This window comes from Delphinapterus leucas, chromosome 2, assembly GCF_059928025.1.
Source record: "Delphinapterus leucas isolate spDelLeu-1000000601 "Yukka" chromosome 2, BTC_Dleu_Yukka2, whole genome shotgun sequence".
Classification (NCBI taxonomy): Eukaryota; Metazoa; Chordata; class Mammalia; order Artiodactyla; family Monodontidae; genus Delphinapterus; species Delphinapterus leucas.
In genome coordinates this window covers 159,087,647-159,103,718 of record NC_143130.1, presented here as the reverse complement: position 1 = coordinate 159,103,718, position 16,072 = coordinate 159,087,647, and the positions used below count along the sequence as shown (strand labels likewise).

At 36.9% G+C, this 16,072-nt stretch overlaps 1 protein-coding gene across 6 annotated transcripts in view; it reads left to right on the top strand.

Moving 5' to 3' along the window:
- The window catches only part of CEP128 (centrosomal protein 128), a 455,276-nt gene that overhangs the window by 398,066 nt on the left and 41,138 nt on the right, over window positions 1-16,072 (top strand). For 4 of the 6 annotated variants that reach the window (XM_089908039.1, XM_089908032.1, XM_089908034.1 and 1 more), the window contains 2 exons: window positions 11,980-12,057; window positions 15,287-15,400. In XM_089908039.1, coding sequence (XP_089764165.1) covers window positions 11,980-12,057; window positions 15,287-15,400 — 192 coding nt within the window. Of the gene's footprint in view, window positions 1-4,000; window positions 9,020-11,979; window positions 12,058-15,286; window positions 15,401-16,072 lie in introns of those variants that run through there. The other 2 variants (XM_089908035.1, XM_089908037.1) reach the window with 1 other exon arrangement.

The following is a 16,072-nucleotide window of genomic DNA, read 5'->3' as shown; positions in this document are numbered from 1 at the left end:
GCCTTAAGAGATAGTTCAGTTGAATTTTCAATAGTTTTGAAGGATTCTAGATAGTCTCTGCTTCTGTCTGCTTTGGCAGCGGTCGGCCAGGGAAATGCTTTGTACAGGATCCAAAAGAGTGTTTCTAAGTGTTCAAAAAAGGATTAATTATGAAAGCAAACTTTAAAAGTATAGTCAGAGTTGGTCTCAGTTATTTTTGAATTAAGTCTCAAAGCCACAATGATAAAAATAAAATACCTTGCCTGATTTCTATTTAGATCTGATCTGCCTGTCACCAGAAACTCATCCATATAGGCGGATTAACTGTTCACATGCTCTCTCAGCATCCAAGTGCTGTGTGCAGAGTAATGGAAAACGATTAATTTGTTTTGTCGTTCCTTTTTAGAACACAGGACAACTCTTTAAAAGAAAATAACCCTTTACTTTGAGAACAGAGAAGATTAATTACGTTCACCTCACCAAGGAGCTTTTAAGTAAATTAGCCTGGACCCTACCTCAGCCAGAACAATTATCATTCCTTATCAGTGTTCCATATCAGGACCCTCTGTTCCATGTTAAATATGGAAGAGGCAAATGTGATTGCCTGCTTTCGCATATCTTGAGGGCTTGGGGCAAGGGCCTTGCAGTATTCAGGAAAATGATTAGCATTTCTCAGTATCTGCCCTGTGACCAGTGTCTTCCTGGCCTCAAGTGGCTAAGCCCCTATCAGCTCATCCACAGGAGACAGTTTGCTGTTCACATCCCACATTTCCTTATTAGGACATTATTAGGCCCACAAAAGATTTTATTCTCATCTTCCTCTCTTTTACTCTGTCTGGACCATTCAACTCAACTTTACTGTCCCTCGTTTTCTTCCATTTGTTTATTTAATTTTGAGTGTTTAAAAACATTCACTGTCCCTCAAGTCAGGTTTTCAATTGTACTTTTAGAAAATAATTTGTGCTACATATATGTTTCTACAACACTTATAAGTTCTAAATGAGTATTTATTGATCTTTGCGTTGAGAAGGCTTTTTGTTGTTTTCTTTTCCCCCATAAAACTAAAATCTATTGTGTATAATAGCAAGTACTCAGCCCTGGAAATTAAGGAAGAATATAGTCCTGCCTTTAAGAAATTTGCTGTCTACTGAAAGGGACAAATAGACAGGAAGCGATTAGACAGGTGATAGGAGGCATGTGTGTGCATGGGAAGCTCTGAGGATGGGTACCCAACACATACTTTAGGAGAGATGTTCACGGAATAATAACTAGTATTATCGTTGTAACAATAGCTAGTGTTTATTGAGTGCTTACTAGTGCCCTTCCCCATTCTGAGTACTTTACATGTTAATATATTTGATCCTTAAAATAGTTCTACGCTATGGGTGTTATTATCATTCCTGTTTATAGGTGAAGAAACTGAGTCCCAGTGCAGAAGGATCAGGAACTTCCGTAGGCACACGTGGCCAGTAGGAGACTAAATCAGGGTTTCAACTCGGACCACTCAAGAGGCCATGCTTTTAACTGCCATGTTAGAGGAGGTAGTAACCAAGCCAAGTCTTGCAGAAGGACAATCAGTGGGCTAATTTAAGCAGCGTGTAGAGGATATTCCAGACAGATGGGCCTTTACGTTGTCGACTGAAAAAACAAAACAAAACAAACAAACAAAAAAGCACAACCTAAAAGTCGAGAATTATGTTTTCTTTGGTAATCTTACTGAGGACTATATAATCGGGATATAGGCTCTCAGATAGCTCTGAGGAACTGTTTCAAAGAGGTAAGGAAGGAGCCAAGATATATAGGAGTTTTTGCTGGGAAAAAAAAAAAGAAAAAGTCAAACATCGAAAGATTGCTGCTAATCACAAAAAACAGCCATCTCAAGTTAATGATTTTAGTGTTTTTTCTATGTATGGGAAGATGAATGAGTCCAGGTTCATTGAAATGATTGCTTAGATATGCATCTTAACTATCTAGGGCCAGTATCCTGTTTATCTCCATCCTGAATTCCCCTCAGGGCACATCATTGGAGGTGGCTGCATTGGCTGATGGATTGCTGGCAAGGCTACATTTGTTGTTTACCAGAATGGCAGCAATATTTGTTTGGTCCACAGTGTGCAAAGTCATGATGGCACAGAAACTTTGACAGAAGCAAAAATATAGAATAACATTTATGGTAATAGAACCAGAAGCTAATTAGCAGCATCTAGATGAGGGCAAAACTGTAAAATCTTTTTTCTGTTTTAATTTTTTTTTAATTAGGACAGTTATAAAATGGAAAAAAAAAAAGAAAAGCAAGTTCTTTGCCTGCTTTTGGAAGTATCTGTTCTAAAAATACAAAATGACAAATATTTGGAGTTAGTAATTTGATAGGGCAAATACCCAAGATGACAGAAATATCTTTCTTCCTGTTTTCCTTATGCAGTCATTGACTTTGCTTTCTGCCACAGAAGAATGAAGGTTTTTCCACCCCTCAGGTGTTCTTGGGTAAACAGTAATCCCTAAATGGTTTTCTCCTTATTTTACTTTCTCTTTATAGAAAGCCATTTTTCTTACTCTTTCCAACCTTTCAACCTCCCAACCTACTATGGGAAGAAGTTAAAGCTACAGCAGAATAAATCTAGAGCCAGAAGGGCTCTTAGAGATTTTTAGATCCTTCTTTCCCATTTTCCTGATTTGGAAACTGAGATCCAAGGGTTAAATGATTTTCCCAAGTTCATATAACTGGTAATGGCAAACCTGAGATATAACTTTTTATCTCCTGATTGCTACTCAGTGATCTTTTCCCCTGTACCTTGCTGCCTCAAATATATCTTGATGTCCTTAAACAGAAGGCTACCACAAATAAAAATATTATCTGAGTAATCTAAATAATTTATCATTATTAGAGAAACTATTTTGTGGACATTTAAGACATTTTCAGAAGTTTATGGTCAGAATGACTATTCTTGAGATGTAAGAGTATTTGGGGTAAATCAAGAGCTTTAGATGTGGCACCATTGCCCTTCTGGGGTTTCAGTACATTCTCCCAATAAATTTCTCAGGGAACTCCACCCATATGGTACCCCTGACGTGGGTCTCAGAGTTTCCACTGCTCAGTAGGTCCCCATCCTGGGAGTGAGACGCCTTGCCCCCTTCTCACAATACTCCCAAACTCCACCAATTCTTCCCTTGCTTGGGGCTCAGGGGCCAGCAGTCTGCAAACAGCATCAGAGGTTCCTTTTAGAGCATGTCACTCCTCTGCTGAAAACCCTCAGAAGACCTTCTGTCTCATTCAGAATTAAATACACTTACTTCACTGTGGCCTAAAGGCTCTGTAAGATCTTACCATAGGCATCTTCAGCCTCATCTTGGGCCCTCCCTCAGCTCACCTGTAGAACAGTGTCTGCTATAGAGTCAGTGTTTAGTAAATGCTTGAAGATTGAATAAATGGATAAATCCCTCCCCTTCATTGAGTAAATTGCATTCGTTCACTCAAGAAGCAGTTATTGAATACCTTTTCTGTGGAAGCACTGGGTAGACCGTGGGTACAGTGGGGAACAAAGACAGACATTCGCCACCCGGAGGATGCTTACTGCCCAGTGTCAACACAAGCATTAATTAAATAACCGCACAAATAAATGGAACACTAGTACTCTAATACTTGTTGCAAAGGAAAGGCTCATGATTTAACTGAGAGCTTATTTGACAGAAATCAGTGAAGGCGTGGGTGCCTTGCCTGAGGAAGTGATGAAAGATAATAAAAATTAACCAGTTCACTTAAGATTTATACATTTCATTACAAATTAATGTAAATTTTACATTAAACATATTCAAGTGGAGTTAATGGTATGCATGCTGAAGTCTTTAGGGTAAAGTGTACTAATGTACACAGTTTACTTTGTAATGCGTCCAAAAAGTAAGTTGGGTTAATGGATAGACGTGGGGATGGATAGGTGAATATGTGATAAAGTAAATATAACAAAATGTTAATAGTAGAACTTAGGTGGTGGGTATTTGTGTGATCTCGATAAATTTCTTTCAGATTTCCTGTATGCTTGAAAATGCTCATAATGTTGGGGGGAAAAGTTTTAACCAGATAAGGAGACTGCAGGGAACATTCTCCACCGAGGGCACAGTATGTACAAAAGCAATTTGTGTGCCATTACAATTTTATTACTTTTATGTTTTGGATGATGTCTTTAGAACAGTAATGTATTTCTAAATATTGGATATAGTTTTAATTAAGTTTGCCTTGTTTCTGCTTTGTACTCTGTTGACTAATTTTTATTAGTAATTTTAGATTGTCAAATTTAGATTGTCACTGACCTCCTTTTCTCCATTTGAGAATCCTTGAGCTGACAGTATTTCACAGAATCAGGTTTTTTTTAATACTATTTAGAAAGTACTTGACAGTTTTCAATGTACTTTCACATTCACTCTTACTTGATTATCACAGTTACTCTATGAGTATGGGATAATAAAGACCATCATTATTTATCCCCATTTTGCAAATAAAAGACTGAAGCTTAGAAGGGCAGGGGAAACCACAAAATACAATTAATGTTGCTGGAACTGTGCATCTCCACAAATGAGATAGGCTGACTTCTGGTTCAGCATCCCTTCCACCTCACCACTGTCCTCCATCAGCCAGCTTGAAACACGTGACTGGGACCAGTAAATCTCACAAACATAGTTTCTTTATCTGCCACCTTAAGCAGAAATTGCTAAACTCTGTCTCTTTCAGCAAACATTTGCTTATACTGTTTGCCCATTATTAACATGCAATCACAATTTGGGGGCAAAAGTTCTTAAATTTCTTTCCTTTGTTGAGGGCATTTAGTTTTCAATTTTAAGAAATGAAGTGATTTCACAGAAATTAAAGTGTGGATCTCAAGACCCTCCTCCTTATAGACTGGTTGTAAGGGCCCAGTTCGTTATCTAGCATACAGAGAACACTAAACTAGTCCTCACTATTCTTTGTGTGTTATTTTTCCTTTATATCAGGAAAAATATTTAAAGAGGGGATCTCAAGGGGAAGAGATATGTGTCTTTATTCCTTCTGTATTCCTTTCTCCTTCAACTCATTCTTGGTGTTCTCTTATTGAAAAAAAATCCCCAAATTAAGCTAATAATAAGATCATGGGTTGACTGTAACTCATCATTTGGTTATGTCTAGAAACAAGAAAGCAATAATCTGGAATGACAGATTCTCTAGGTTTTTTATAGTTCTTCACTGAAAAAAATTACTGTGAACGAGAGTTGGAAAATACCTAGAAAGCCTTCTTTATTCAAATTTTCTAGTGAAGATATTCTACCTATTCTCAAATTTCATAAATTTGTGCTTTTCAAAGGAGATCTTCTACCATGTTTGATTAGAATGGTATTATATGAAGACAAATAGAATTTGTTGTTGACAAAAGTTCTGGATTTTAGATCAAATAGAGTCACTGATGCCATATTGCCACATTAACTGGTGTTTTTTTTTGTTTGTCTTTTTAACAAGCCTTATGTACCCTCTTACCCTGAGACACATGTAAACACTTCTAAGTGGGTGTCTGATTTTTAAAACTCTCTTAAAGTGAAGCCATACCCGGCCTCTGTACCCTGTCACCAAATTAAATCTTGGAGACAAGAGTTTTGGGTGAAGTAGAAAAGAACAGCTTTACTGCTTTGCCAGGCAAAGGGGCCACAGCGGGCTTCTGCCTCAAAAACTGTGTGTCTCAACATGGAGGCGATAGTGAGAAGTTTCATGGTAATGGTTCAGAGAGGGTGTGATCAGCTTGCAGACACTCTTCTGATTGGTTGGTGGTGAGGTAAGTGGGAGTTAGCATCATCAACCTTCTGGTTCCAACACGTCTGGGGTCTGCCTGCTTGAGAGCAGCATACCATTAATTTCTCCCACCTTGTGGGGCTTTCAGTATCTGCAGAACAGCTCAGATATTGTTATATATGTATATCCCTTAATGGGGAACAAGAACCCTGCCCCGAGGCTGCATTTTTGTTTCTCTTGACTGTTCCTCCCTTGTCTCCACATCCCCTCCCTTCCCTAATTAGCAACTGTTTGAACCTTCTCACTGGAACTCAGGGAAGGTCATGGAGGCTGAATGAAGCCTATTTCCTGTTATCGAGACATGGAGGACACAGAAAGGCTTTTGTGCCCAGGAGCCCCACAGGGTCCTGCTCGGTATCAAAAGTACACAATCTAGAAATAGAGGACTCCTCTGATATTCCAAGAAATCCACATGACTTTGAGCTCTGAGGCTCTTTGAAGGATGTGTGTCTACGAAATGACTTTGGCAGCCCAGCCTCTGCTACTTTTTCACTTGGTTCCAGCAAGTGTCATACAGTTTGGATGAAAAGAGGACCCTGTGAAGCCAATATAGCTGTGCTGGATCTAGTCACCTCAAGTGAAAAGGCAGACAGTCTCTCTTTTTCATGATCTCACTCTTCCTCTCCTTCAAACTTGTTTACTCAGGTCCTTTTACCATCTTTCAGCCATTTGTCAAAAAAGTTTTTAAGTGAATCTCTTTCCAAATGAAATGGAATTGCATTTTTGAACCCAAATAAACTGCTTCATAACCTCATGTATTTAATATCTATATAGTGCCAAAAATGCACACACATTTTTAAAATAAAAATGTAGACACCATATCCTTTATGTATCATCCAAAACCTCAAAACATATGATTTCAATAGCACTATAAGAAAATGGTGGTTGTTATATGTTAATAGGAAAATAACATGTACATTTTTACAAAGAAAAGTATGTTCTGTTTCGTAAGCTTTCTCTACAGGAGACAGGAATCTAAGAATTGCAGTGAAGCCCCTTCTAATTCCTAATAGCTGCTACTTATGTTGTCATACTATATTATTCAATTTCCCTCAAGTCTGAAGCAAAGGAACACCTAAAGAAAAATATACTGTGGACCAGTACAAACTGTTCAACCCCACAGCAGTTTGGTGTGTGTTGAAGATTTTGGAATAGTAACATTGCCAGCTGATTCATTGCCCCTTCCAACAGGTATCTAAACACGCCCGTACGTACAGAAGCCGGAAGTCCTAACAGACAGGACTTCTGAATTTCACTGTTGTTTCTGCCACTGGATCTTGCCCTTAGTCTAGAGAAAATAAATGAAATAGCAAACTTTTGCTTCTAGGTTTTTAATACAGAGGTCAAGATTCAGCGGGTTGATTAGAACACGGTAACTCTGCCTTTGTCTTTATGTGGCCAACATTTGTTGAAGCACCTCTTGTGGACAGATAGTGTGCTATTCTAGTGCTAAATGTTACAAAAAAAGAAAAGGGGATATTAGTATCATAAAACTCAATCTCATACCTAACGTCCTCTAATCAACAGAAAGACTGTCCTGACCCCTTGTGTGTGTATATATATTGGATGCACGGTCTTGAGCACAGACCCTTCAGCACTGGCAAGATGAAATTCTTCCTGGGTTCATCTTAAGACTTCTTTTTCCAGAAACGAGCTCATCAAGGACATATCTTCAAAATTCTAGCTGCTAAGAGTTGATAGCTAACAAGGGATTAGGAATTTACCTAAAGCATGCACTATTACAGCTACTGGTTGCTGTCCTTTTCAATTGGTGATTTGCCATGAAAATATTTATATAATAACACTGACATTTCTGCATTCAGACTGCTTGGATTTGCATACCAGTTTTGCCACCACATGACTGTGAGGAAGTTATTTACACTTTGGTCCTCAGTTGTCTCATCTGTAAAATGGGGATAACCTTAGTATCTACATTATACAGTGGAATGAGGATTAAGAATTGTATTCAAAATTGAATTACATTTTTATAGTTAGTCTTTCATTATCCTACTAAACAGGATTAGGAGTAATTGATCATTTGCTTCCTAGGCCAGTGGAAGTCCAGCTCCTTAAGCCTCTGAGATAAAGCAAGTACTATAATCAGCGTATTGTATCAGTTTTTTATGAAATGGAGTCTTAATTGTGAATTTCTCTCTTTTCAAATTAGATATGAAATTTATTATCTTGTAACATTTTCAAAAGAGAAACACTCTTTAAACCCCTATGTGAATGTCCAATTTAGTTCTTCTAGAAAATTGATTTAAGAAAATTAAAGACAGGTTAAGCACCTGTCATTTCCTGGTGCCATTATTCATAAACTTGAGAAATTGTTCCCTTAATTCTACCAGTGGAGACTCATATGTGCCCTTTAATGCATTCGACCATGTAAGGCAGAAGTAATTAATCAACTTAAAAAATAAAAAGTTTCCCTGACTCCGCATGAGATATTTTGCCCTAGGAAATAGCATGCTGTAGGTCCTCATTGGCACCTTTAAAATCCAAGCAAGTTCCCTGTTTAGACTTCCCATCTGCTATTAGTTCTTGTCTCTCTAGCACAGTTAGCTTTTGGGGAAAAGTGAACTTAAAATGCCATGTAATGTGACAAGACTCTAAGCACAGGATGCCAGCCAATCTCACATTAAAAAACAAAAGACGGAAAAAAAAAAAAAAAAAAGAAGACGGAGTTTGAATGTGCATATGCATACTTTTTAAATCTATATGACAACGTGGTAGGTTTAAGCACACTAACATACATATAGAGGGAGAGAAGGCCAGAAAATAAATGTACTCTCCAAATACCACTTAATTATGAAATTATGAGGCCTGAGGTGACTGCAGGCCTGGACTCATTATCTTCATTAATTTATGTCTTATTGTTGCAGATGCCTTAGAAATCTCAGCATCTATACATGTAATTTCCTTAAAATAAATGCAATTAACTTTTTTCTTTGTATAATTCTTACATCTTTTACATATGCATATTCTCCCTCCAGTAAATTTAAAGTTCCTGCAGAAGAGAAAGTGTGCCATCTACGTCTTATGGATCTTTCTGTGGTATCTAGATATACATTTGGTGTTACTTAACTGACTAGAATATAAGGATGAAGAGAAGGACATGTGTACCAGAAAGTATTTCTGATATTGAGCAAGATATTGAGAAACAATCCATAAATGGAATATAAAATAATCACAACTACAATAGATGAAGAGAAAGTATAAAGATGTTAATGGAGACGCGGGGGGGGGGGGTTAGGGGAGGGAAGTAGAAAAATAACCGGTTAAGAAAGAAGAAGCCAAGCAAATTTTTAAGGTTGAAGGTTTACTCAAAAAAAATTAGCTATTTGAATATGTACCCCCAAAACATAATCAAATAGAATAAACCAGTATGTGTAAACATGCTAGGAAAAAACCTTTTTAATGCATCACCTGAGTGATTGAAAATTTTAAGCAAAAATATTTATATAACCTGCTAGCTTTACAGTAGGGAAAGAGATCATTTGCTTATTTTAAGATCAAAGTAAGTATAACATATTTAACCCAGGTTCAGAGGGTCACTTTTGAATGAAAAAAATTATGGGATGAAAAAAAAGGAAATAAAGTTTTAAAACTACAAGTTGTACTGAAACAATTGTTTATGAAGAAGATTTTATCCAATGCATAAAATTTTGCTTTAAAATCACCATGGCATTGATTTGGATTTTACTATTCAAGGGCCAATATAATTATTGAGGAAAGCTATAATTTTACTATTTAAATGAATATAGCATATATGGTGACTAAAACTACTAGTTCTCCTAAATCTACACATTAGGGCCTATGTTAAGAAACATGTCATTTTTTTAATTGAAGTATAGTTGATTTACAATGTTGTGTTCATTTCTGCTGTATAGCAGTGACTCAGTTATACATATATATACACATTCTTTTTTATATTCTTTTCCATTATGGTATATCTCAGGATATTGAATATAGTTCCCTGGGCTATACGGTAGGACCTTGTTGTTTATCCATTCTATGTGTAAATAGTTTGCAACCACTGACCCCAACTTCCCAGTCCATCCCTCCCCACCCCCCCACCCCATCCCCCCAACCCCCGGCAACCACAAGCCAGTTCTCCATGTCTGTGAGTCTGTCTCTAAGAAACATGTTATTTTGATTAATCTTTCCTATTCATGAAATAATTAAATAAATCTATTTAAAATGCATGGCAGTTTGAGTTGAGCACATGCCACAAAAAAGACTAACAATGTAAGTGTTAATCGGAAGGAACAAAATACTAAGTCTTTTAAATGGAACTCGAAAAGGAAGTTTAAGTGGAACTTGAAAAGTTATGAATGTGAAGAAACAGCATGTACAACTTCCAATTTCAAAATGGTCAAAGTAAGGATGTTTCTGCTACTCTCTCAAAAATCACATTAGAAGAATACAAATATGAAGCGATAGAAACAGTGGCTTACATGTTGACAACTAGAAGACATCTATAATGCCAAGTCAAAGAACATCGAAAGAAAAAGGGTAAAATGCCTCATGACAGAGGTGAAACCCAAATGCCTGTCAAGGGGATAGCTACGGAAAGCAAATTTTATTCACCCTGTAGAATTTCTGAAAGGCTTTTGAGCTAGTGGTACCCTTTTATTGCAGAAGGAGAGAGTGGAAATGAGTACATTGAAAGTGTCTTCAGGGAAGAGTTAGACCCTCCACTGTCTGTCTCCATCCCTGCTCCTCCAGAACCCCTGCAGGAGATGTAAGGCTATGCTCTGGAGAAGCTCCGGATGGGAGGTGAAGACAGAGCATCAGGGTGAGATAGGGACAGGAAGAGTAAATGAAAGTGAGCATACCAGATGATAAGAACAGCAGTTCCTGACCCAGGCTAGCTCCAAAAAAATTGAACTCCCCTGAGAAACAAACCCTGACGCACATATAATTTGAAGCCTCCTCCCACCAAAGAAAGAAAGAAAAAGAAAAAAAGCCATTTGACCACCTGATTAGCCTATTATTAAATTACATAATTCTCAGGTATTATTTGCAATAAATTCTATGCTATGCATTGGTAGCTAACAAACCATGAAATCTTATGGCTTAGCACCATAAAAGTTGATTTTTCACTCACATTAAGTCCAGTATGGTGGGCGGCTCTCCTCTATCCTGTAGCTCTGCCGTCCGGAATATGTGGCCTCCAGGGTCCTTATGGCAGGGTCTGAGGTGGAAAAGGGAACACACAGACTCTTAACTGTCTCAGTCCAGAAATGACACATGTCACTTTCATTCATAATCTATTGTGCAGAACCATTCACGTGGGAGATGTAGGGGAAGTACATGGAATAGTGGGTGGTCACTAACTTCCTGATAGCTCTGTGCAAACTTATGTCCAGGTTCCTGCAGGACACTTTCTTCCCATGCACAGCCCTAGGGTTTATTTTTTATTTCATTGAATAATTACAATTCGTTTTAAATGTAAAAGCTACTATCTGTGTGCCTACCCTGTGACAGGACTAAGAATACAGAGGTGTATATGGTACAGTCTCTGGTCTCAAGGTTATTCTACCATTTAACCTCTTAGTTCAACATTTGCTTTGAAATAATTTTCAGAGCATTCCCTCTTAGTGGTTATATCAGTATGTGTAAATCAGTGACTAGCTAATCAAAGACTGTAGAAGTTACTGATTTGTTATCAACAGGACCTTGTGTCCCTGTCGCACATATTTAATTTCAGATTATTTCTTCCAAGTCTTTTGAGAACTACTCTTTTCCTTTTTAACTAAAATAATTGTTGAGAGCTCTTTTCTTCTTTATAATGGCAACATGTGAGGATCTCTAATATGCTCCATAGATAAGTAACTGCAAATTCATCTATTTCTCAGTATTACCTTACGATTTATTTCTGATGTTCACTGAAGCAGGTTTTTAAATTAATATGAAATTCTCTATAGAAAGTTTGATAGTATATCAGTTGCAAGCACTTATCTAGGAGGCTCTTATATTCAAATCAGTCTTGCAAATGCATCTCATATTCTTCTTGAAAAAATTTTTTCTCATGTAGATACATTTATCTTAGACATCCTATTTGTTATTTGACTCTCTAAATCTACAGCTTGAACTGCTTATACCAATGGTACGACTGATTTTTAGTACTTGGATTCTGAAAGTATTAATCAATTTTTCATAATGTTTGCTTGCCTTGTGTTTTCTAGAGTACCCGAGTGGCCTTAGACCATCTGGAGTCTGTGCCTGAGAAACTGAGCCTACTAGAAGATTTCAAAGGCTTCAGAGTGAGAAAGAGTTTGGCTTTTCTCTTTCAGTATTTTTATCTGAGTGAAAGCACTTGACATCTTCCTGATGTGCAAAGAAAATTGTAGGGAGGGAGGAAAGACCATAAAACATTGGGGACTCTTAACACTCAATCTTATCAGAGCTTATTGACATTTCTGAAGCCAGCATTGAAAATAATGGAACTTACATATTAGCGCAATATAGGAAAATAGAGGCTTTTACCCTATTACCAGAAGCTCATTTGGCCCCCTAAAGCTTTAACTATAATTTAGTAAAACCTAAGAATTAAAAGGAATTACACATTCCTTTTAATTCTTTTAAAGGAATTAAATGACTTTTTTGATAAACAATTTTAATTTATGAATTATCTTCTTTTTTTAAATTATAAATTTCCAGAGTACTGTTTGTCTTAGAGATACAGTAGTGCACAGGTTATCCCTGTACTACAATATATGAATTCCGATCCACATAGAATTTTAGATTTTATATCCAATGTTATTTATTGATAGAACTCTAACCACAAAGGACTTTATTATCAAGCCAGTTAATTACATGTCGGAATTTACCTACTGTAAATATGACCCTGCCACCCAGTCCTGCCAGACAAGGTCCAGGCCAGACAGCACATGTCCCCATAGGGGTGCATATGTAATGGACAGTTTTAGTGGTTTGTAATTTCTTGACCCTGTATGAACAGAGATGAGAGTTTCTCTTTGAAAACGATTTAACTGTTTATTTCACGTTAGCTTTAAAATATAACTTATATATAGATTCTGCTTAACTCTAACATATTATTTGAGGATATAGTGAGTAAGAAATATAACCAGATCATGCCATGTTGATTTATTAGAGGTTCTGATATGATGTAACTTTCAAGGTCTACACTATCTTAAAATTTCATTAAGTGTATTTTGCTAGTTCAGTAACTAAACATTTTTGAGTGGGATCTAGGGTTGAGCTGACACATCTAGAAATCTAGAATATCACTTATAGAATAAAGCCAAGTGTTCCTAGTATATTTTACTAAAGTTTTAATTCTTTCTCATGATTTAATTGCATATTTGCAGCCTAAATCTCTATCAAAGAATTATGAAACCAGTGTTCAAGAAGATGCAATTTCTTTTCACCCTTATATGACCCGATATGGAAAGCAGACAATATGTTACACCCATGTCCTTTCCACTTTTTTCTTCTTTAGCTAATAGAAGTTATCTAAGTGAATGAAAGGCCGGCACCAGAAGGTATTAGAAACAAGTGGCATTTGCCATTGAAAAACTAATGCCTGTCTTATACCAGCATAAAAAAAATAAAGTTTAACCTCCAGTGACAGCTCATTTTTCCCCCAGTGGTCTACATTAAACAGAACGTTCATAAGGGTAATTTAAAAGTTGTGTTCTCTACTATTGCCAAAAAATTTATTATTATTTTTCATCTTATAGGCTAGTGATTATCTACAAATCTAGCTTATATGTGCACACACTCACATAGGAAGGTGCCTATATAGTGAAATTTTTAGGGACAGTGTTTTTCAAATTTCAGAATTGTACTTTCCAGTATTAGTCATTAAAATTGAAACCTTTACCTTTAAAAGGGAAAGGAGTTCGTTAGCAAGTATTATGCACTGCTATGTGGCGGGCAGTAGCTAAGTACTTTACATTACATTTCTTCAAATCCTCAGAGACACCCTATAGATTGGCATTATTTTCCCCCATTTTACAGCTCAGGAAACTGAGGTTTGGGGTATGTAAATTAGAGAAATCTACGATCTACTTCTCTGTGTTTACAGCAAAGCCCATCTGCTTTGCCCTACTGCCTGTAGCTTGAAACCCATTCCATATGTACTCTAAAGCCATCTGTATGATTAAAAAGAGGTCATGTAATCAATTTAATGAAAACAACTAAACATAGCCTTAAATAAAAATACATGAAGCCTTTAGGTTATTAGACGTAGATTATATTTTTCAAAACCCAAAACTTTCTAAAATTCAGTACGCTGTTAACAAGAGTTCAAAGACCTAAGTTCTGTTCTATGCTCATGCACCAGACAAAATCACTTAATATCTCAGGGAATATTTCCTCATCCATAAAATATGAGAGACTTGAACAATATTATCTCTGTCGTTCCTCCTCACACCGGCATCACTAGCATATATGTGAAAATGCATTTCACATATTTTTTTGGCAATACTGTAGTCTGTGACTCTTAAGTATGAATACAAACCTCAACTTATTGAGATGGTTTTGACTTTATTCTTATTTAAAGGTGTCATAGTCTCTCTCTCTCATTTTTTCCCCCCTTATGGAAGAAGTGATTCAACTCGACAGTCCTACATTTAAACATTACATATTTGATATGGAGGAGAGGGAATAGCACTGGGTTCCAAGCCCAGTTTGCCGCAAATTGCCTAGCCTTGGACAGGTCATTCTTAACTTACCTGGGCTGTAACTGTTTTTTTTTTTTAATAAAAATGGGAACTTTGGAATTCTAATACCCCTTCCAGTTTGAACATTCAAAAAGTTCTTTGGGGCTATTTGGGGAACTAAATCCCATAGATGATTTTTCTTACATATGAAAATCAGTTGCCCTAACTCTATTCTAATTTCTCCCTAATTCATAATAGAAATGTCTAAAAAACTGGCTGTGGTGACTTATTTGCTGTGTTCTATCCTCTCTCCCCAGAATGAAGGAAAAATAGAAAGGAAGGAAGGCAGGCCCTGGAAATTTTTTCTGTCTTAATTTATTACCTGAATTATTTTATGCTTTTGAGGGCAGATGAGCTATCCTTAGGTTTAAAAATCTACGTGATGTAATAGTTAAAAGTCAAAATGTTGAACAAAGAGTATATTTTGATGCCAGGTACTATTCCAAGGGATAGTATATAACATCCAAAAGTGGCATGGTATCATTAAGTTCCATCTTTGGACAACTCACTGTTAATTAAACCTTTTTGCCTTCCTTCAGCTAAAGGAAGGAAGTCATTTCAGATTGGCATGGGGACTAGCAGTGAAAAGAAATTCAAATAACCAATGTGGGACCCTGTTTTTATTTTTATGATAGCATCCAAAGTGATCGTTTTCTTCTTTATCCTTGGGAACCTATGACTCCTCTATATATCTCTCTAAACGGCTATAATGATTAATCATCTACATATCAAAACTTTCTTATTTTAATTTCAAGCACTGGTTTTTCTTTCACCTACCAGTTTAGACCCTTTGTTGTTTTTGCAGGGTTCGCGCAGTTTATCTGACAGAATTGACGGGAGATCTTCTAAGTACAGAGTTCACAGAGAGTCTCTTCAGCAGCGCCTGGATGACACCAAGTACAGAATCCCAAGCTTCCAAGTAATGCCCTTTATATACACTTTCAGTCTTTGGGCATTATTCATGTTTATGGCTACAGCTTTCTAAGTAGCTTTTGCAGGTTTTGTGTAAGGGTACTACTTATAAAAGAAATTTCTTGATGTAGGAGATAGATTTTCAATTCTGTAGAAGTAGAAAATAAAAATCCAAAGACTGTGTTTATAACTTCTTACCTGAGAACTCATCTTTAAGTTTATGCCATTGTTGCTTAATATGTTGTTTGTCTATGGGAATTGATGCTGCTTAAGAAATCCTGAGCCAGGAAACCTCTGGTCTCTTGATTGGTCAGAGGCTTAGTGTGGATGGTGGCCCCTCTCAGTACGTAAGTTCAACTACTCTGGGTGCTGAGATCCCCAGTAGGTGAAGTAACATATAGTCTTTCATAGCGTTGGCATTTATAGTCATTCCTTTCATAAGAATAAGAACTCCATGTTACTACTTCAGCCTGTGGTTCACTAGTGTGGAATCAACATAGGAGAGTGGGAAGATCTGACCGTATTGACAAAAAGCCTACCATTCCCTAGAGTCTGTCCAAGATCCATGTGGGGTATGGGTGACTTTAAACTCATTTGACCCTGAACAGTTATTAGCCTAGAGCAGGGCTTCTTAACCCCGGCATTAGTGACATTTGTGCCAGGTAATTCTTTGTTGTAG